The 21,958-nt window shown below is 46.6% G+C and overlaps 1 protein-coding gene across 4 annotated transcripts in view; it reads right to left on the reverse strand.

Annotated features, from left to right (window-relative positions):
* UBA7 (ubiquitin like modifier activating enzyme 7) overlaps positions 1-21,958 on the reverse strand; it is a 912,980-nt gene that overhangs the window by 55,818 nt on the left and 835,204 nt on the right. For all 4 annotated transcript variants that reach the window (XM_069206847.1, XM_069206846.1, XM_069206844.1 and 1 more), the window contains one exon: positions 18,063-18,154. In XM_069206847.1, the coding sequence (XP_069062948.1) occupies positions 18,063-18,154 (92 nt within the window). The remainder of the gene's footprint in view (positions 1-18,062; positions 18,155-21,958) is intronic.

Below are 21,958 nucleotides of genomic sequence, written 5' to 3' on the forward strand. Positions count from 1 at the left end.
ATTACGCTCCCACTCCAACAAATCAAACACAGCAGTACATGATTCAATAAAAAAGCAGATGGTAATAATGAGCTCTATATCTCAGATAATAACTTCTGTTCTTCAAAAAGCAAAAAACGGGTACAGCAGATACCCATAATGGCAACGGAAGTGGTACAATTGCCCCATATGTTTTCTTTGTGCTATAATTATTAGTCATAAAGTTTGCAAGCATCTGTTCCACCAACTCTGAAGTTACCAAAGTAAGAGACCTCTTCTCACCAACATTGCTATTGTCCATGCGATCCTCTCTTAATGATTGCATTGGGCTTCAACTAGCATGATGAGCGGCAGGTTGTCAATTCCAGCCTGGTAATGGAGGGACAAGTGTCCTAACTTTAATTGAGAAGTTAGATAATTGGGAGTAATTGATTTGGGCCAAGACAGTGAGGAAAATGCTAAGACTTACTAAACGTGTGAATACGATAAGGGGAAACCTCCGAACTTACACTGCCTTCTTGTCCTGAATATTCAAGTAGAAAAGGTAAAGCCACACTGCAAAAAATGTCAAAAATAATTTCCGCTTTCTCGTATTTTGGTGAATTCAACAAATAACGCAGCATGGGCAAACAATGAATGAAACCCTTTGTTACCTGCAAAGGCTGCACAGATCACCTCAGTGATGGTTACCCAGAATGGATCACTGATGTGCCACAGCATTGCCCAAGAGGTCATTCCTTCTCAGCTGTGCCATTCTATACAATTAGAGAGTTATTTTATATTATAACAACTGCACTCAATGGCGCATAGGCCAGTTTATGATTTCCATGTACTAGTACTGAGTGCTGCCAAGTTCAACACTCCTTCACATCTTAAAAGACAACAGTCTGGACACCCTCCATAGGTAACCACCCCCACAAATTCCCACAACAAATCAAAATGAATTCTAAAATAGTGTCTATTTCATTTTCAGAATTTAGTTCATCCAAACTTCATAAAACGTTGCTTGTCAATCTCATATCAAAGTCTGTATTCAAGAACCATGTGGCAGCCCTATTTTTGCCGATGTCTATGCCAACATGGCTGCACCTCATCAGGGAAACAATCGCCTAGTGATGAAAAAGCTTTATACAACATAATCTGTTTTCAGATGAAAGTTTTTGTACACATTTGAAAACGTGCTTGGCTGGCCATAAATATTCAGTAAAGGTATACTATGGAGCTATATGTAGGCTTGAAAGGGACCTGGTATTCCCTTCCAAACTCAGCATGAAGGCACTGTATATTTGATCTTGAGTTGTCTTCGAACTTTGTGGCAGTTGTTACACATATAAAAGATTATTAGAGAACGTCCAAACTGCTCTCTGGTGCATTGAGTGATATTCCATTGCTCATCCAAATTCATTCATACTTTAATACACAGAGTAAATGTCACCAATCTCTAGACCTAGAAAGGCCCTGGTCGCAAATTCATCGGGTCAGTCACACTGATCCCACGATTCGAGTAACTAAGTCATCCCAACTGGTAGTCATGACTTTACAGTGCATTTAGATTAGTGTTACTTAAAGTGCGGCACTTCTGAGCTTTACTTGCAGCCTCTGGTCAACAGCCACACTGGGCTGCTGTTTACTCAACTCAACATTAACAGCAAAAAATGTTTAATAAACAGGCAAGCATTTGTTTAAGGTTTAACTGAAGTTAACCAAAGAAAGTATTTGGGGAGTCTTGCATCACATAACTTTAGGAACAACCTTGCTTTTCAAAAACACCTTTCAGCAAAAGTGTAAAAAAATTATGAAATATCTCCAGAATGCAAAAGTGTATTTCATTAACATGCAGAACTGTTTTACAATGGTACATAAGATTATCAGTGCACGGAGAAGTTTATTAAAAAAAGAAACAGTTTTCACACGTGTTTAGAAAGATTCTGATTCATCCCTTCACCACATCGACAACGCCAATAGTGATCTAAGAGGCAAATCAGTGGTTAAGTGCAATCTGGGTGCCTTGGGTTCCTAATATACCTGAAAAACATACTTTGTTAAGTCAAACACAGGAAAAGGTTTTGACAGCACACATCATTAAGTCATGTATTTTGCGCTCCTCTTATATGTGATAATAAAGAAAAAAGAGCAAACATGAAAATAAAAAAAAATGGCTAGGATCACACAAATTGGTTAAGTGGAGAAGTTGGGACTAACCCTGGTTTTCTGGTTTCACATGGTGCAGTTCAGCAACAAGACGTCTATATTTCACTTCCCCTACACCCAATCAGACCCACTCAAACACTTACCACCACCCTGCTGGCATCAATGTGGCCCTCGGTCACATCACAGACCAAACCTTTTGGCCCTTGCATTTGCGACTACCCAGAATTTAGGGCCATATGTACAAACACATTTTCCCATAGAAACAGAATGGGCAAAACTGCTTGCTACATCTGGCCCTTAGATCCTAAATGGAGGATTAACATGCTAAACTGTGTTTTTGCATGGTTTTCTGCATTCAAAAGTGTTGAGTTAGAACCAGCTTTTTGTTATGGTTCACAGGCACAAATTTCCTAGACTAACGATGGATTAACACACTTTTTGATGTGGTAAAATCACGTATCACTAAATGTAAAAATATGACTAAACTGAATTACATTGCGGAAATCGAAACTGTTGATGAAGGTCATGGTGCCTTTAAAAAAATATATATATATTTTTTAAAGCAGAGCATCTGAGTCCAGTGTGATGCACAAACAATTAATCCACAATGGGGCTGTACCTCCCCAGATTGAAAAATATAAAGGTTAGTGGATTTAAAAGAAGACAAAATAAATCAGGTTCACATTTCGTCTGTTTACTAGAACCTGCCAGTTTTGTTTTTTCACACAGCCAAAAGAAAGACGAAAAATTAGGACACTGCTTAACCTTAGTCGAACTTGTTCCAAAGAATGTAAAATAGAGATTATTCCTGTCTTGAATAATTCCACTCTATTGTATCCTGTCATATGTGTGACTTATGTAAAACAAACTTAGGTGTGTGGAGTCAATTGCAGTTGTGACCTAGTATGAATGGTTTGGCAGAAGATATGCATCTCTGCTTTCTAATTGGTTAAAGTGAAAGAGGGTACCTGAGATGTTTTTCCCCCTATAATGTTTCTCAGAGATCGTGTTCCTCAGCTTTCCCTGATGGATCCCATAATTTGTCAAACTTACCTTGACAATCCCAGGCTTCATATACTAATTTTTCATCCCTCATGCACCTGTCCAGGCTGAACTACCATGCTCGCAGCGTTGGTGGCTTTTCCTGCCCCCCGTTGTCTAATAATGTCTCACCTTGCTACCACCAGGGCCATATTGCAAAGGAGGACAGAATGGCGGTGGTTTAGCTTGGCCCCCCCAAATGCCCAGGATGATTAACTGCAGAGTGAGCTAAAGAGTGTATTCCTGACAGCTGGTGCCCTATTTCCCTCCAATATGTCTGTATCTTGGGGCACCCCAAATCGTGCGCAGCAGTGTCTCCACCCTTCCGATACGGAACAGCCTCGTCCTAGTGAAGTAGGCTCTATGAAATATCTTTAGTTTAATTAATTGGAATCCTGCCCGTAAGGCTTCTTCTTGAGAGTAACGGCAGGCAGTCCCCAATCTTCATCTTCCAGCCTGCCCTGCCTTCTTCCCAGAGGCTGTCTAGCGGAGGAAGGCTGTTGTGCAGGAGGATAGAATAGACGCGGGACACTGCATGACTCATCAGAGGGGCTCCCAGAACCCTGTACTTCAGGGGCAATTTCCGTGGGGCCATTGTAAGGTCTGCACATGACCTCGCAGTAGGAATCTCATTTGCTGGTATCTAAGATACTTTACCCTTGACAACTCGTATTCCCTCTGTAGTTCTTCAAACTATATCATCGCTTGTCCGCACCAGATGATGCCCACTTCAGAGATGCTCAGTAGGTTTCATTTTCTGTGGTCTTCTATTAGCTACAGTCCCTTCAGGACCTCAGAGTCCCAGAGCAGGGTTTCTGGACTCAGCTAGCCCTTCCATCATAGGGCCTGGGTTATTGTGTGCTATATTTTAGCGGCAATAGCTGTGGGGGACAACAGAAATGTCATCCCTGTCTCCTCATACAGTCTTTGGATATATCCCTCCAGTTCCATGGCCCACCTGTCGGCCATCACTGAGGGCTCCTACTGGGACATGAAGGACCAATGATTAACCACTTGTAGCTATGTGGCCCAGTAACAGAGGAGTAGGTTGGAGAGGATGATTCTGCAATCCAGCAATATTCTAGTGAGGTATGTCTGTGCAATCCACGGCGTCGTCCCCTCCTATAAAAGGCCTCCTGTGACATCAGTCGCTTGCCCTAAAGAATCCAATCGGGATTTCAAATGGGATATTCTGCATGACGTATAAGAATTGCAATTGCAATTGTAATATTCTTCCGTCTTCTGCGCCCGCCTTATAGGCATTGAGAATGTTCCCCCTACTTTTCCTGTATGAAAAGCTTCTGGTCTCTCATTAGGAAGAGCCCCAAATATGTAAGCCTGTGATGTTGCTAAGCTGGGAGGTGGTGCCAGGCTCCCACCGTCCCCTGTTTTTGACAGCAGGAACACAATAGATTTATGCCAGTTGATTTTTAAGCCCAGAGTGGAGCCGAACACTGCCAGTATTTTCAGCACCCTAGGGACCGGATTGTCCTGATCGGCTAGGTATAGCAGTATACCATACGCATACAGTAAAAACAACATCCTCCCAGTCTGGATCCCATTTCACACCTCTCAGCAGTGCACCACTTCTCTGCTAGCAGGCTAGGGGGTTCAATTGCCAGATCCAAGAGCAGGGGGTAGAGTGGGCATCCCTGACGGGTGCCCCTGCCCAGGCTAAACTTGTCAGAGAAGGCACCTTTGCCAAGACCTTGGCAACTGGGTCCTCGTTTAGCAGTGCCACCCGGGACATGAAACCTGTGCCGATCCCCATTTCACTCAGTAGTGCTGTTAAATAGGTACATGTGTGGTGTGTTTGCTGTCATGTATGTTTACTTCTGTCGGGTGGCCATAATGCTGTATATTAACCCAGTATGTCTCTTGAGAAAACCCTACCTCCCAACCTCCCGGTGTCACGGATACAAAACGTTCTGCCTCCCCAGTGCCCGGGGTGTCTGTCACCCCAATTTGATTAACAGTAACATCATAGAAACCCAACACAAGTCGTCACTTGCAATAAGGCTGTGGCTCTTGGGGGTGGCCACGCGGGGTTCCCTGTATACCCAGACAGTCTTTCTCCTTCATAACCCCCCAGACTGTTGTGTCTGACACTTGCCTGGCCACCTCATCCGCTCTTCAAATGATCATGTTCGCGGTCATAGGGTTGACCATCGGATGGGCTGTTTCCTCTGAATCCACACCAGAGTCCTCTGAACTGCTGTCCCCTTCATCTGAGCCTTTCGCAGGGGCTTCCTATTTGTTCCCTGAGTCCCAGGAACAGGTGTGTTGAATGTCCACCACCACTTTGGTTCTCTTCATTTCTGCCTGGGCCCTGGTTGGGGCTGCTGTAGGCTGACCACAGGGCTTTCGGTTTGGCCCTTGTCGCCTCCACTCCTGGTCTCAGGGCAACCCGTGGAAGTCTGGGGAGGGTAACCGCAAGATTTCAGCCAGTGCCACGCTGCTGTGGCCATCTGAAAAAAACTGTGCCCACCTTGTTGCTGACACACAGCTTTGCAGAGAAGACCAGAGTGCACTTTAAGTTCAGTGACCGGATATGAAGTTTCACCTGCATGAAGGTTGCCTGTTGTCTTTGCACCGCTATGGAGTATTACGGGTATATGTTTACTGAGGCCTCCTGTATATCCCACGGACCATGGGCGCACGCAACCTGGAGGATATGGTTATGGTCATGGTCTGTAGGTGTACGCCGTGTATCAGCAGCCTGCCTGGCACCGTATGTGCCTGTTAAATCATAAACATCTTTGAGGCCTTACCACCAGGTAGCTCTAAAAGGAACCAGCCATCTATGAAGAGTTCTGCGCTTGCGCCCTCAGCATTCTCCGCCACCTCCATCACCCCTATGTTGTTGGATAAGAGCATCCCTCTCAGTCCTTCATTTTGTCTTGAGGGGCTCAATAGTTTTTTGGAGGGTACTTATTGATTTCTTGTTATCATGACTGCAGATTACAGGTATACCAGCGTGTTTTCAGCTGGCCTCACTATGTTGTCAACTTCTTGTGATTGGGCCGAAGTCTAGGACCACTGCATTGATTTTCTGCTTCAGGGTTGCTTATGTGTCTCTGATTGCCTCAAGTATGTTCACCATATGTGCTTCCAGACCCTGGGTCACATCCATGGGACTTTTTCCATGAGTGCCATCTGTTTGCCGGCTGGGGCTCGTGGCCACTCCCAGCATCTGTGCCTTGGAGCGAACCATCTCTTTTGGGGTCTGCAGTATGTTCTTTGTCTGGTTGTGGGGGGGTTGCAGCACGGAACACCTCCCAAGTCATTGGCCACTGTGTACTATCCACTGTGGTTGGGCTGCCAGGTACACAGCTGCCTCAGGCATTTCCCTCTCAGGTCCAGACCTCCTCAACAATGGATGTGCCGAGCTGGCTTCCCAGCCCCCTTTAGCTCTAGTCAGAGGTGAGGCCCACCCCAAGCAGACACCCCTACCAACCCGCAGGCATAGGCACCCTCTACTTATCTCCCAGGGGATTATGGGCCCGGTCTATTACTGTGCAGCAGTACCTCATACTCTTACACTTGGGGCTCTCTGACCCCATGCGACACCATCTCATACTCCGGCCTGGACCCTACAATGTTATTATCCTTGGGCTCCCCGAGACCAGTGGAGCCCACACATGGCCCATGTCTAGCATTTGGGGGTTTCCAGGGCCCTCCAAAGGCTGGCAGTGGCTTTGTGGCCCTGAACCCTTTGCCTTTATTTGCAGCTGTGCTCCCCACAATGGCCTGTCTGTCACCCACTGCAGGGACCAGCAGAGCTGACTCCCAGCTGCCGACGCGGGGCTGCTCAAGTGGCTGTGGGAGCTGCTATCTTGTCCAGCCCGCGCCAGACAGCACCGCACCTCTTGCAGACCTACGTGGTCCACCTTACTCATTTCGCTGCTCGTCGCAGGAAGTTCTGGTTGCACCACCAGCCCACTGTTCACTCGGGGAGCTGCAGGATCTCTGTCATGGGGCAGTGCACCGGAACCAAACACCCCCACAGCCATCCTGTCTGCTGCCAGGCCACACCTCTGTACCCGAGGTGATTCGACTTCTGATTGGTCAGTGTTACAGGAACGCTCTGGCCTGTTGTAATCTCTCTGTGGGCTTTTAACCACGTCCACTACTGTTATTCATTCTTTGCTGTGCTTGTCTTAAATGCTTCATTTTTATTGGTGCATTTTGTTAAAAGTCCCTCCTTTATGTGCTCAGATCCTTCCTCCCAGGCGATTTCACTAAGTGAACATTTTTGTTGCCCATCACACTATGTCACACTTTCTCCTGTTACAGCGTGTGATGGTCCCTCCTCTGGTTTCACGTTTGCCTTTCATTCCAGCCGCGATCCTTATTCATGCAGGGAGCCAATAACTCTCACGGCGGCCATGGCGCTTTGAATTGACTTGCTTATGTCAACTGTTTTACTTTTCATTTCAATTTATGTGGCAAGAAAGATCCAGTTAGGAATTTACAACGCTAATAGCTCTAACTCGAACAAACGCGAGACCCATTGCGTTGCAAATGCTTGTTTAACCCGTTCTGTGCCTTGGACGAGGTGGCCTCGTCCAAGGCTACAGTTCCCCTGTGCCTTGGACGAGGTCACCTCATCCAAGGCACACGGGAACTCGGGGGAGCGCTAGCACGCCCCCGTGCTCCCCTTACCCCCCAAGGCGGGGATGGAAGGGGAAGACCTTCCCCTTCCAACCCCGACCCCCCCGGCAATCCGATGACGTCAGCGCACCGACGTCATCAAGTGTTGCCGGACGCGCTGGAAGCCATTTGCTTCCAGCGCGTCGAGGAGGAAAGGACCCAAAAGGTGAGTCCTTTTCGTTTTGGGGGTTTTGGGGGGGGGGGGGGAGAAACAGACACGGGGGAAAGGAAAGGGTGTTTCCTTTCCCCCTGTGCCTGTTTTCACAAGATTCCTGCTCCACGATCACGGGCAGGGCCCGCGATCGTGGAGCAGGAATCTCCACTAGACACCAGGGATTTTCTTGCCTATGTTTCTTTTGGGGGCGACCCCTTGGGCAAGGGTCGCCCCCCTGAAGGGCAATTTTTTTTTGTATTTCGCCCCCCCCAGGGGCAGATCCGCCGATTTTTCGGCGGATCTGCCCCCGGGGGGGCGAAATCCACTAGACACCAGGGATTTTGTTTCGTTTTTTTTATTTTGGGGGCGACCCCTTGGGCAAGGGTCGTCACCCCCGGGGGGTCAATTATTTTTAGTGTTCCCATCCCCCCCACCCCCCGGGGGGAGGTCGGCTTTTTTTAGGCGGATCTGCCCCCGGGGGGGGGGGGGGCGAAAACCACTAGACACCAGGGATTTTGTTTTGTTTTTCTATTTTGGGGGCGACCCCTTGGGCAAGGGTCCCCCCCTCCCCCCCCGGGGGTCAATTTTTTTTTAGTGTTTCGCCCCCCCTGGGGGGCAGATCGCCGATTTTTCGGCGGATCTGCCTCCAGGGGGGGGGGGGGGCGAAATCCACTAGACACCAGGGATTTTGTTTTTATTGTGTTTTTTGGGGGCAACCCCTTGGGCAAGGGTCGCTCCCCTGGGGGGCTATTTTTTTTTTCTGTTTCGGCCCCCCCGATGGCAGACCAGCCATTTTTTTGGACGATCTGGCCCCCGGGGGGTGGAAGCACACTAGGCGCCAGGGATTGTGTGGTGTGTGTGTAGTGTGTGTTTGGGGGCACACCTGGGGCAACGGTCGCACCCCTAAAGTGGGGAAAGTTCGTATTGGCCATGCCCCCTTTGGGGGCAGATGGGCCTATTTTTGTAGGCCCATCTGCCCCGAGGGGGGCAGGATCCACTTAGGTACCAGGGACAACTTCTAAGTTCTTGGTGGTGGGGTGTTTGTCAACTGGCGAAGTATTTGTATTTGTGATTATAACAATTTATTTCTTCTTTTTCTTCTAGTTCAACGCTTTTGCTTCCTTTGCTGTGGATCCTTGCGGTTTTGGCAGTAGTTGTCCTGCAGTTTGCATAGTTGCATGTTTTAGGTAAGTGAAAGCAATTTACTCCAAAGGAGTATTGTTGACATGAATGAATGACATGTTTGTAGGTGGTGTACTAAATGCAGTATTGCGTGTTTGACATTGTCCTTAGATTTGAGCACAGTGATGTTTGTATTGTCATATGTCTAATTTGCTTTTTTCTTTTTTCTTTTTAGTGGGATATCTTTGGTGATTGCTGTGTCTGTACAGAATAGTTGCTTGGTGAGTAGGTTTTTCAGGCAAGTGAGTGGTATAGTTTTTTGTAGTACATAACTCTTTGTGATAAAGCTACACTTTGTTTATTACTTATTTTAGTGCTAGTTGTTGTTGGCAATCCAGTTGTTGTTAGTGCTAGCCGCAGAGTGACCGCTCAGCAGGTTGTTCGCATGCTCTTTGAGTCGTCTTCAGACCATGATTACGAAACTGACTCTGCATCTGAGGCAGAGGAGGAAGCAGGAGATTCTGGAAGTGAGTTTTCTGTCTGAGAGTATTCTTCTGATGAGGAAGCTACTCAGTGCAGATGAAGGGCCTGTGTTAGAGGAGGATATTGATGTGCGAAGAGTGCAGCAGCCTGGGGCTGAAGGGTTTCCCATTAGAAGACCTGACACCTGGATTGCCCCAAACATGGAGCAGCCACAGTTACCTGCATTTACTGGTCTCCCAGGGTGTAGAGTTAATACGGAAAACTTTTTGCCTGTCCATTTCTTTCACTTGTTTATGGACGATGTATTTTTGGAAGAGATTGTGGAGCAGACAAATGTGTATGCAGAGCAATATTTGTGGGACAACGCTGCCAGACTTAAGCCTCAGTCTAGAGCTACTCAGTGGGTTCCCACATATCTGGAAGAGATGAAAAGGTTTTTAGGTTTGACTTTTTTGATGGGGTTGATCAGGAAGCCGTCACTGGCTTCCTATTGGTCTACTAGTCCCTTGATGTCAACCGCTATATTTCCTGCAACTATGACACGTAATCGGTATTTGCTTCTTCTTCGTATGCTGCATTTTGTAGACAATGCTTTAGCCTTGCCACGAGATCACCCTGATTGTGACCGTCTTTTTAAGATTAGGCCTGTCCTTGTGGATCGGTTTTCAGAGGTATATGTTCCAGGCAAAGAGATAAGTGTGGACGAGTCTTTGGTCCTTTTCAAGGGGCGTTTAGTTTTTAAGCAGTACATTCCTAGTAAGAGGGCACGGTATGGGATTAAATTGTATCTGCTGTCAGAAAGCAGTACAGGATATGTGTATAATTTCCGGGTCTACACTGGTAGGGATTCCAGTATTGACCCTCCTGGTTGTCCGGCCACTTTTGGAGTTAGCAAAAAAATTGTGTGGAAACTTGCTAGACGGCTGTTTAACAAAGGTCACCATTTGTACGTAGATAATTTCTACACTGGAGTGCAGTTGTTCAAGGAGTTGTTTAGAGTGGACACTGTTGCTTGTGGCACAATCCGTTCTAACCGGAAAGGCTATCCAAGGGAGCTTGTCTGTAAGAAACTTGTGAGGGGACAGTGCAGTGCCTTGCGGAATAATTAGCTGCTAGCTATGAAATTTTCAGACAGGAGGGATGTGTACATGCTATCGACCATCCACGATGAGAGTACTTCCCCTGTGGCTGTTTGGGGTCAGGTTGCGGAAGTGCGCAAACCTGTGTGCATTTTGGACTACAATAGGCACATGGGTGGTGTTGATAGAGTAGATCAGAGGTTGGACACTTACACTGCTCTTCGTAAGTCTTATGTGTGGTATAAAAAGTTGGCCCTACATTTATTTCATTTGGCAACTTTGAATGCCTTTATTGTATACAAGGATTGTTCACCTGAGTCAAGGATGACATTTGTTAAATTTCAGGAGTCGGTGATAGAAAGCCTTATTGTGGTGGAACCGGCTAGAGTTCCTAGAGTAGAAGTGGTGGAGGATGTGGCTAGATTGAAAGATCAGCACTTTCCAGATCACATTCCTCCCACTCCCAAAAAAGACTTGCCCACAAAGAAATGTAGAGTATGGGTCCAGAGATTAATCCGGAGGGAGAGCCGGATGTACTGCCCCGAATGCCCTTCAAAGCCTGGGCTGTGTGTGCCCAGCTGTTATAGAAGTTACCATACCCAAAAAAACTTCTGGGAAATACCGTGAGCGTAAGCTGTCTGTTTTATATTTTCATATGTTTCACGGTTGGCATCTCTGTCATGTATTTAGTTAAAGCTTTTGTGTTTGTAGTTTTGTGCTTATTTTATAATTAGTGGTTTCTTTGTTGTTTATAAACAAAAAAAAGTGATGGCGGTGTGCGTGGGGTGGCGCTTGGCTGGCGGTGTGCGTAGGGTGGCGCTTGGCTGGCGGTGTGCGTAGGGTGGCGCTTGGCTGGCGGTGTGCATTGGGTGGCGATTGGCTGGCGGTGTGCTTGGGGTGGGGCTTGGCTGGCAGTGTGCTTGGGGTGGCGCTTGGCTGGCGGTGTGCTTGGGGTAGCGCTTGGCTGGCGGTGTGCTTGGGGTGGCGCTTGGCTGGCGGTGTGCTTGGGGTGGCGCTTGGCTGGCGGTGTGCTTGGGGTGGCGCTTGGCTGGCGGTGTGCGTGGGGTGGGGCTTGGAAGGCAGGTGGCTTGGGGTGGCACTTGGCTGGCGGTGTGCTTGGGGTGGCGCTTGGCTGGCGGTGTGCTTGGGGTGGCGCTTTGCTGGCGGTGTGCTTGGGGTGGCGCCTGGCTGGCTGTGTGCGTGGGGTGGCGCTTGGCTGGCGGTGTGCTTGGGGTGGCGCTTGGCTGGCGGTGTGCTTGGGGTGGCGCTTTGCTGGCGGTGTGCTTGGGGTGGCGCTTGGCTGGCTGTGTGCGTGGGGTGGGGCTTGGAAGGCGGTGTGCTTGGGGTGGGGCTTGGCTGGCGGTGTGCTTGGGGTGGCGCTTGGCTGGCGGTGCCAGCCAAACGCCAGTCTACACTCCCATCAGCTGGTGTGATTCTTGTATCAGGCATGTGGGCGTATGTAAGTGATGAGCCCTTGAGTGGCGCGGTCTGTTGATGTGAGTGTTGTAATGTGCTGGGCCCGTGGCTGGCGGTGTGAATGGTCTTGTGCGTGTCATGTATGAAAGGCGTGTGAATGGACTGTAAAGCGGTTGGTGCCTTGTCGCGGCTTTACAGCTCAAGAGCTGTGAGTCATTGGCTCAGTTTTTTGCCTTTCAGTTATTAACAGTGCATTTCATTTTTGTGAAATCTCTTGTTAATAAAATTTGATCCACTGAACCATCACTCACCCTCGTGCCAAATCCAACCAGTATGTGTGGTAAAAATGACAAAACCTGCTCCGCTGTAATCAGGCGTTGCAGCACACCTGTGACACGCTAGGTGCCTCGGGTGGGACCCCGATGATGAAGCATGCCACCAACTTGGTTGGTGGGTGGGTGAGGGGTCTTCTTCATATAACCTAAGTGTGTCTCTTTTCACAATTTTAGTGTTTGGCACATCACGGACGTATGTGCACACATCAAAATGATATATTACAAAAATACCTGTGTGTGTTTGGGGGGGAGGGCCCACCTATGTTTTTGGTCCTGGGTGCGGCCTTCATCTAGGGAAACCTACAAAACCCAGACATTTTTTAAAACTAGACACCCCAAGGAGTCCAGGGAGGTGTGGCTTGCGTGGCTCCCCCAACATTTTCTTACCCATACTCCTCTGTAAACCTCAAAATTTGCATATAAAATGCATATTTTCCTGACTTTTCTTAGTAGGATCACCGCTCCAGCACAAAATTCCTACTCCCCAGTTTTCCCCTCAGTCTCCCAAGTAAAATGACACCTCACTTATGTGGGTCCCCAAAGCAGAGTCCGTCTAAAGATGTATAAAAGAATATGCCTTTATAAACTCGCTGTACTATCCCCTCTATCTCTACAAGTTTGGGGCCTTATTCTGTTGCAGGCACCTGGCCCACCCACACAAGTGAGGTATCATTTTTATCGGGAGACTTGGGGGAACGCTGGGTGGAAGGACATTTGTGGCTCCTCTCAGATTCCAGAACTTTATGTCACCGAAATGAGAGGAAAAGGTGTTTTTTTAGCCAAATTTTGAGGTTTGCAAAGGATTCTGGGTAACAGAACCTGGTCAGAGCCCCACAAGTCACCCCATCTTGGATTCCCCTAGGTCTCTACTTTTCAAAAATGCACAGGTTTGGTAGGTTTCCCTAGGTGCCGGCTGAGCTACAGGCCAAAATCCACAGGTAGGCACTGTTTTCTTTCAAAAAATGGGATGTGTCCACGTTGCGCTTTTGGGCATTTCCTGTACGGGCGCTAGGCCTACCCACACAAGTGAGGTATAATTTTTATCGGGAGACTTGGGGGAACGCTGGGTGGAAGGAAATTTGTGGCTCCTCTCACATTCCAGAACTTTCTGCCACAGAAATTTGAGGAACATGTGTTTTTTTAGCCAAATTTTGAGGTTTGCAAAGGATTCTGGGTAACAGAACCTGGTCAGAGCCCCACAAGTCACCCCATCTTGGATTCCCCTAGGTCTCTAGTTTTAAAAAATGCACAGGTTTGGTAGGTTTCCCTAGGTGCCGGCTGAGCTAGAGGCCAAAATCTACAGGTAGGCACTTTCCAAAAAACACCTCTGTTTTCTTTCAAAAAATTGGATGTGTCCACGTTGCGCTTTGGGGCATTTCCTGTCGCCGGCGCTAGGCCTACCCACACAAGTGAGGTATCATTTTTATCGGGAGACTTGGGGGAACGCTGGGTGGAAGGAAATTTGTGGCTCCTCTCAGATTCCAGAACTTTCTGCCACAGAAATTTGAGGAACATGTGTTTTTTTAGCCAAATTTTGAGGTTTGCAAAGGATTCTGGGTAACAGAACCTGGTCAGAGCCCCACAAGTCACCCCATCTTGGATTCCCCTAGGTCTCTAGTTTTCAAAAATGCACAGGTTTGGTAGGTTTCCCTAGGTGCCGGCTGAGCTAGAGGCCAAAATCTACAGGTAGGCACTACGCAAAAAACACCTCTGTTTGATTAAAAAAAATTGGATGTGTCCACGTTGCGCTTTGGGGCATTTCCTGTAGCGGGCGCTAGGCCTACCCACACAAGTGAGGTATCATTTTTATCGGGAGACTTGGGGGAACGCTGGGTGGAAGGAAATTTGTGGCGCCTCTCAGATTCCAGAACTTTCTGCCACTGAAATGTGAGGAAAATGTGTTTTTTTAGCCAACTTTCGAGGTTTGCAAAGGATTCTGGGTAACAGAACCTGGTCAGAGCCCCACAAGTCACCCCATCTTGGATTCCCCTAGGTCTCTAGTTTTCAAAAATGCACAGGTTTGGTAGGTTTCCCTAGGTGCCGGCTGAGCTAGAGGCCAAAATGCACAGCTAGGCACTTCGCAAAAAACACCTCTGTTTTCTTTCAAAAAATTGGATGTGTCCACGTTGCGCTTTGGGGCATTTCCTGTCGCGGGCGCTAGGCCTACCCACACATGTGAGGTATCATTGTTATCGGGAGACTTGGGGGAACGCTGGGTGGAGGGAAAGTTGTGGCTCCTCTCAGATTCCAGAACTTTCTACCACAGAAATGTGAGGAACATGTGTTTTTTTAACCAAATTTTGAGGTTTGCAAAGGATTCTGGGTAACAGAACCTGGTTAGAGCCCCACAAGTCACCCCATCTTGGATTCCCCTAGGTCTCTAGTTTTAAAAAATGCACAGGTTTGGTAGGTTTCCCTAGGTGACGGCTGAGCTAGAGGCCAAAATCTACAGGTAGGCACTTTGCAAAAAACACCTCTGTTTTCTTTAAAAAAAATGAGATGTGTCCACGTTGCGTTTTGGGGCGTTTCCTGTCGCGGGCGCTAGGCCTACTCACACAAGTGAGGTATCATTTTTATCGGGAGACTTGGGGGAACATAGATTAGCAAAACAAGTGTTATTGCCCCTTGTCTTTCTCTACATTTTTTCCTTCCAAATATAGAAGAGTGTGTAAAAAAGACATCTATTTGAGAAATGCCCTGTAATTCACATGCTAGTATGGTCACCCCGGAATTCAGAGATGTGCAAATAACCACTGCTCCTCAACACCTTATCTTGTGCCCTTTTTGGAAATACAAAGGTTTTCTTGATAGCTATTTTTTACTCTTTATATTTCAGCAAATGAATTGCTGTATACCTGGTATAGAATGAAAACGCACTGCAGGGTGCAGCTCATTTATGGGCTCTGGGTACCTAGGGTTCTTGATGAACCTACAAGCCCTATATATCCCCGCAACCAGAGGAGTCCAGCAGACGTAACGGTATATTGCTTTCGATAATCTGACATTGCAGGGAAAAGTTACAGAGTAAAACGTAGAGAAAAATTTATGTTTTTTTCAACTCAATTTCAATATTTTTCTTTTTCAGTTGTTATCTTTTGTAGGAAACCCTTGTAGGATCTACACAACTGACCCCTTGCTGAATTCAGAATTTTGTCTACTTTTCAGAAACGTTTAGGTTTCTGGGACCCAGCATTGGTTTCATGCCCATGTCTGTCACTGACTGGAAGGAGGCTGAAAGCACAAACAATTGCAAAAATGGGGTATGTCCCAGTAAAATGCCAAAATTGTGTTGAAAAATTGGGTTTTCTGATTCAAGTCTGCCTGTTCCTGAAAGCTGGGAAGCTGCTGAGTTTAGCACCGCAAACCCTTTGTTGATGCCATTTTCAGGGGAAAAACCACAAGCCTTCTTCTGCAGCCACTTTTTCCCATTTGTTTGAAAAAAACGAAATTTTCACTGTATTTTGGCTAATTTCTTGGCCTACTTCAGGGGAACCCACAAAGTCTGGGTACCGCTAGAATCCCTAGGATGTTGGAAAAAAAGGACGCAAATTTGGCTTGGTTAGCTTATGTGGACAAAAAGTTATGAGGGCCTAAGCGCGAACTGCCCCAAATAGGCAAAAAAAGGCCTGTCACAGGAGGGGGAAAAGGCCTGGCAGCGAAGAGGTTAATATGTGATGATTGTGTGAGATGGGGGTTTTGCCAGCAAATCGCAGAGGGAGAATTATTTTCTCTGCACGCCACCGCAAGAGTTACTGCTGACACCTCTGATGCCAGACTCTGTGAAAATGTGCTTATTCAGTTTGTGTGCTGGCGTCCAAATGCTTCCCTTTCCTTAATCCAAGAACGTGATGGTCACTGTGCTGAGCTTTATTTCTGGCACTACTCGTCTAGGAGAGCCCTGGACTTTGCATATTCCTAGAGTTGTGGATAACCCCATGCCATTAAGCTGCACACAGAGATGACTAGTTTGTCCCCTCGCGTCCATTTGACAAATTAGGTCTGTTCCAGAGGGAAGCTGATAGGCAAGGTTTGGGTAGCTCACCTCTTTGAGGTGGTGAATTCCATTTTACCTAGACAAATTCAGGGGCTTATCTATCAATGGCGCACCAGGTGCAGTGGCACCAGGGTTCGGGAGGAGAGGTACCCACATCATTGTAATTATGTCTGCCTCATACACGTGGAGCAAGTCAATGAGGAAACATTTTAAATGCCTGCATTAGGGCCCAAGGCACTCTTGCTCGTTCTCCAATCTCTAGAAAGGCTGCTTGATCAATGGGACAGGCTGATCATAGGAAAGGTTTTTAGCGCTCCTGATTAAGGATTAATTAGTTATTAATTATTGTTAGCTCCCCATATGGGTGCTGATATATCTATTAAAAGTTGGATTGCCTATTGGAAACCATTTGCGGTGTACCTCTATTGAGAAAAGTTACCTTACTGGCTTCTCAGATCACATTTAGAACATCACTGAATAGTGATGGCACTTATTTGTTGGTTCCAGCACTTCGAGCTGGGCATTCTATCACATTACAATAGATGCACATCGTACACCACTCCTGAAGGCCTGTTAAGGAACCTACTCATTGATGAAGGGACCCTCCCCTCAAGTGCCTGAAATCGAAATATAAAAATGCAGTTGTATATTATACCTTAGAATCTGCTTGCCCCAGAAAAGTGCCAGTATTACCCTCAATATACCCAGTGCTTTAAATGGAAATGTAGAAGTGTGGGTACTCTCTCTTTAGAGTACCCGTTTGCTCCTGAGAAGTGCTGGTACTCATCCATTACAAGTGACTTGTGACGTCACGATGCTCAAGGGACACAGCGACCTTCTTTCGGGTTGAATGAAGTTGGTGTGCAGGAGCCCAAGCACTTTTTTAAAATAAACTGTCCCTTCACAGAGACAGTGCTTGAGGCCGGTCCCAACTTCCCTCGTTGTCTCTGGGAAGCGATGCTGGCTGTCTAAGGCAGCCTGCAGGAATGTGCAGAGCTGGTCCACCTAAGAAAACAAATTATTTTCTTTCATGGGTTTTCTTTTTTTGAATGGGCCAACACTACTTATTTCTGGTGGCTTCCTATTCGTAGCTGTTAAGGGCCCAAATCATGTGGCCACACCATCAGCAATGCCTGCCGTTGTAGCTTGCCACATTAATGCATTTCCAGAACATGCTTCAAAATGGAAAACCCCAACAAACAAAGTGCTATGGGCTAAAAAGGAAGGACCAGATGATGGTGTTACACATGACACATGGCCATTTATTGGCCATTTAATTTGTTTTCATAATAAGCGAGAAATGTCCACAAATTGTATGGAATAAAATACACCCTCGCTATACATTATAAGGAAACTGGAAGTCACCTTGGCGTTCGGTGATCAATAGCCTAGTGCCTCTACATGCTCACTGACCTGCTCAGTGACTTGTAATGACCTTATAATGTGCAGAAGTAAGTATTTTACTCTATATATAATATTCTTCATGGGGGTGCATGAGGGTCACTTGTTCGCAGGTCTGTGTATCTACACAGCTCTGGCAGAGGGCAGGTGCTATAAGGCTGATTAAGGCTGTGGAGATACTTTAACTTGACTCCCTATAACCTTCGTAGCCAATCTTGCTTACTCAATCCACAGGAAAAAAAACAACTCCATACCTCTGGTCTAATCTCTCCTTGTGGTTTCTTCCATAATCATACAAGCAGCTTTCACCATAGAGGAGCATGATCACATCCAGCTGGTGTTTGTCCTGTAAGACATGAAAATATACATCTAAGAGATTTACCACTAGTAAATTGCAGTCTCATAATAAGGCTATAATAGCATCATCCTACTGGCAACGTCTATGTCCAGCAATGTGTAAGATAATAACTTGTCTTTAGATATGGGTTGTCAGTGCAGCTGTCAAAAATACATTTTGCCTACAATATACTGAAAGGAGGCATAAGGTGCACCTCCTACACCATTGGCTTTTTTGCCCATTCTCTCTCTGACGTGGAGCTTGTCAATCATGGCTCAATGCAGAAGAGTATTTCTCTCTCATCGATCGCGGTTGACTGTTAGGGAGCATCCCTTCACACCCAGAGCATTCCTTGCATTGCCACTCCTCCACTCGCCTAGGAATTTTGCCCTTGGTTTCACCCATACACTACCACCTCTTGTTCCTCCCTCAAGCCTGCTTTCCCTTGTGTCTTTCCCATTCCCCACATCCACCATGCCCTCTCATTCATCCGTCGGTACCCTTCCTCTTTCTGAATGTGCTCTTAATTTCACCTGCCTGTCACCTCCTCTTATTCCTCTCATGCGACTCCCTGTTTTCCCTGCGTTCTTTTAGTTTCCCTGTGCCACAACCACCACTCGCTTGTGCCTTCCACTCCTCCTCCTTCCTGTGTGCTGTTTGTTCCTCCATCCCACCACCCTCGCCTGTTTGCACCCTTTCATTCTCTCCTGTTGGGTTTTCATTCCTCCATCTCACCACCTTCTCTTGTTCGCACCCCTTTATTCTCTCCTGGCGGCTTTTCATTAGTACAGTCAGGATCAGATATTTTTTCTTACAACTGAACAGGAGTCTATGATGAAGGCTCCCATGCCTTGAACATTGTCTTATTCTTGTTTCCATGTCAAAGTAATGGTGTGTGGCAAGGAAGCATTTTTATATTCCTTCCTTTCGTTTGGTCTTAGAGAACTTAATAAATAACTTTTAGTAAAGTTAATTTGCCATCTAAAGTTTATTTGATGGAAAAAAACGACTGTATTGAAGGCAAGAAAACCTTCAATGTGGGCCATGTTTCTTTTGTCTGGTTTTAATGTTCCTAATCTATATGTGTTAGAACATTAAACTCAAATGAATTAGCATTACCAATGCGTGTAATACAAAGTGCTTCCTGTCACTCTTGTATTGTTTCAAAATGCTGTAAATAAAGTTTCCCTATCACCCATTGCTTGGTACTCAGTTTATGTATTTCGGTAAGAGGGATCGGCCACGCTGGGAATTGGATTCATGACCTGATGATAGATTACTCTCTATATTGTATGCAGAGTACTGTTCAACTTACTGAGACAGCTTAGTGGTGTAGGCTACAGACAGCTTACATGGAAAATTGCCACAGTTCATGATTTGAATTGCTGAGATTGTTTTAAGTATGCATTGTTAATTGCAAAGCTATGAAACGATTTTCCAATGTATTAGGACTCACCCTATTTGACATCAACTAAGTTTCCTAGATCCAAAGTTGGTCCACAAACTAGTTCAGATAAAATATGTCCTTTTATTAAATATATCTAATTAGTAGTACTTTTAATAGCACATAGAAAGGAAATCTCCCAGGTTGACTTTAAATATGCAGTTGGGGTCTTCGAATAGCAAAGGTGGTGGTATGGAATTATACAAACTGGGAGAATTATGTGAAAAACACCATCCACAATTTCATCCTTGAACACAACAAAGTTTTCCTTGTACTCACAGAAATTTAGGTTGACATTTCTACACACCAACTCACACTAAACAATCAAGAGCTAGTTAGGAAAAATAAACCCGCAAAAAATGGATTTGCCACCCTAACCTTCAGAGAACACTTCAAGGCCAAAAAGTGTTAATATAACACAAAGTTCGTCCTTTTAAGTTCTTGAAACATGGATACATCTTCCTTTATAAAGGCTCCAAATGACTGACACGCACATGCTTGCTTGTAGAATAACTGTAGCATATATTTAATAACACTTTGTGTTGGGTTTGCGTAACAAATGAAATGCAAACACAGTGCAATGTATTGCAAGGCAATTTACTTTCCAAGCAACTTGTGCTTTGCCTTGGCAAGTTATCGAAAGTAACCCAAACTAGCACTACTTTGTGCCAAGGGGGCATACCATGGGTGCTACATGGGTGTTCCCATGCAACCATCCAGGGGTTTTGATGCAAATCCCCAGCTACTAACATTGTTAGACAGGGTTCTGCATGCAAACAAATATGGCTCTTCCAACCAGATTTAAAAGGAGAACAACTTATAAAAGTCTCCACATTTTTTCAAAGTTGCAATTGTGCTGCACTGTACATCCCACATGAAAAATGTGAAACGTGTAGAAGCATATTCTTTTACCTGGAAGGGTTCCTGTAAGGAAATGCCTACTTGGCATGGTTACCCCCTAACTTTTTGCCTTTGCTGATGCTACGTTTTGATTGAAAGTGTGCTGGGACCCTGCTAACCAGGCCCCAGCACCAGTGTTCTTTCCCTAAACTGTACCTTTGTCTCCACAATTGGCACAACCCTGGCACTCAGGTACGTCCCTTGTAACTGGTACCCCTGGTACCAAGGGCCCTGATGCCAGGTAAAGTCTCTAAGGGCTGCAGCATGTTTTATGCCACCCTGGGGACCCCTCACTCAGCACATTCACACTGCTTCACAGCTTGTGTGTGCTGGTGGGGAGAAAAAGACAAAGTCGTCATGGTACTCCCCTCAGAGTGCCATGCCAACCTCATACTGCCTGTGGCATAGATAAGTCACCGCTCTAGCAGGCCTTACAGCCCTAATACAGGGTGCACTATACCACAGGTGAGGGCATATGTGCATGAGCACAATGCCCCTACAGTGTCTAAGCAAAACCTTAGACATTGTAAGTGCAGGGTAGCCATAACAGTATATGGTCTGGGAGTTTGTCAAACACGAACTCCACAGTTCCATAAGGGCTACACTGAAATATGGGAAGATTGGTATCAAACTTCTCAGCACAATAAATGCACACTGATGCCAGTGTGCACTTTATTGTAACATACACCCAGAGGGCATCTTAGAGATGCCCCTGAATACCAATCCGACTTTTAGTGTAGGCTGACCAGGTTCTGCCAGCCTGCCACACACCAGACATGTTGCTGGCCACATGGGGAGAGTGCCTTTGTCACTCTGTGTCCAGGAACAAAGCCTGTACAGGGTGGAGGTGTTTCTCACCTTCCCCTGCAGGAACTGTAACACCTGGTGGTGAGCCTCCCAGACCTAAACACACCCCTAAATTCAGTATTTAGGGGCTCCTCAGATCTCAGGAAAGCAGATTCCTGCAACCTGAAGAAACAAGAAGGACTGCTGACCTACAAGCCTGCAGAGAAGGAGGAAGACAACAACTGCTTTGGCTCCAGCCCTACCGGCCTGTCTCCAACTTCGAAAACCTGCAACCAGCAACGCATCCGGCAGGGACCAGCGACCTCTGAAGCCTCAGAGGACTGCCATGGACTAAAGGACCAAGAAACTCCTGTAAACAGCAGCCCTGTTCAAAAACAGCTACTTCTTTGCAACAAAGAAGCAACTTTCAACCCCCACAGCAACGCCTGCAGAGAGAATCCAGAGGCTCCCCTGACCGTGACTGCCTGTAACAAGGGACCCAACGCCTGGAACCTACACAGCACCCGCAGCCCCAGGACCTAAAGGAACCGAACTTCAGCACAGGAGTGATCCCCAGGCGACCCTCTGCCTAGCCCAGGTGGTGGCTGTCCCAAGAAGCCCCAGGTCCCTCCAATTGTTTCCTACCTGAAACCCGATGCCTGTTTTGCACACTGCACCCGGCT

Source organism: Pleurodeles waltl, chromosome 9, assembly GCF_031143425.1.
Source record: "Pleurodeles waltl isolate 20211129_DDA chromosome 9, aPleWal1.hap1.20221129, whole genome shotgun sequence".
In the NCBI taxonomy this organism is placed as follows: Eukaryota; Metazoa; Chordata; class Amphibia; order Caudata; family Salamandridae; genus Pleurodeles; species Pleurodeles waltl.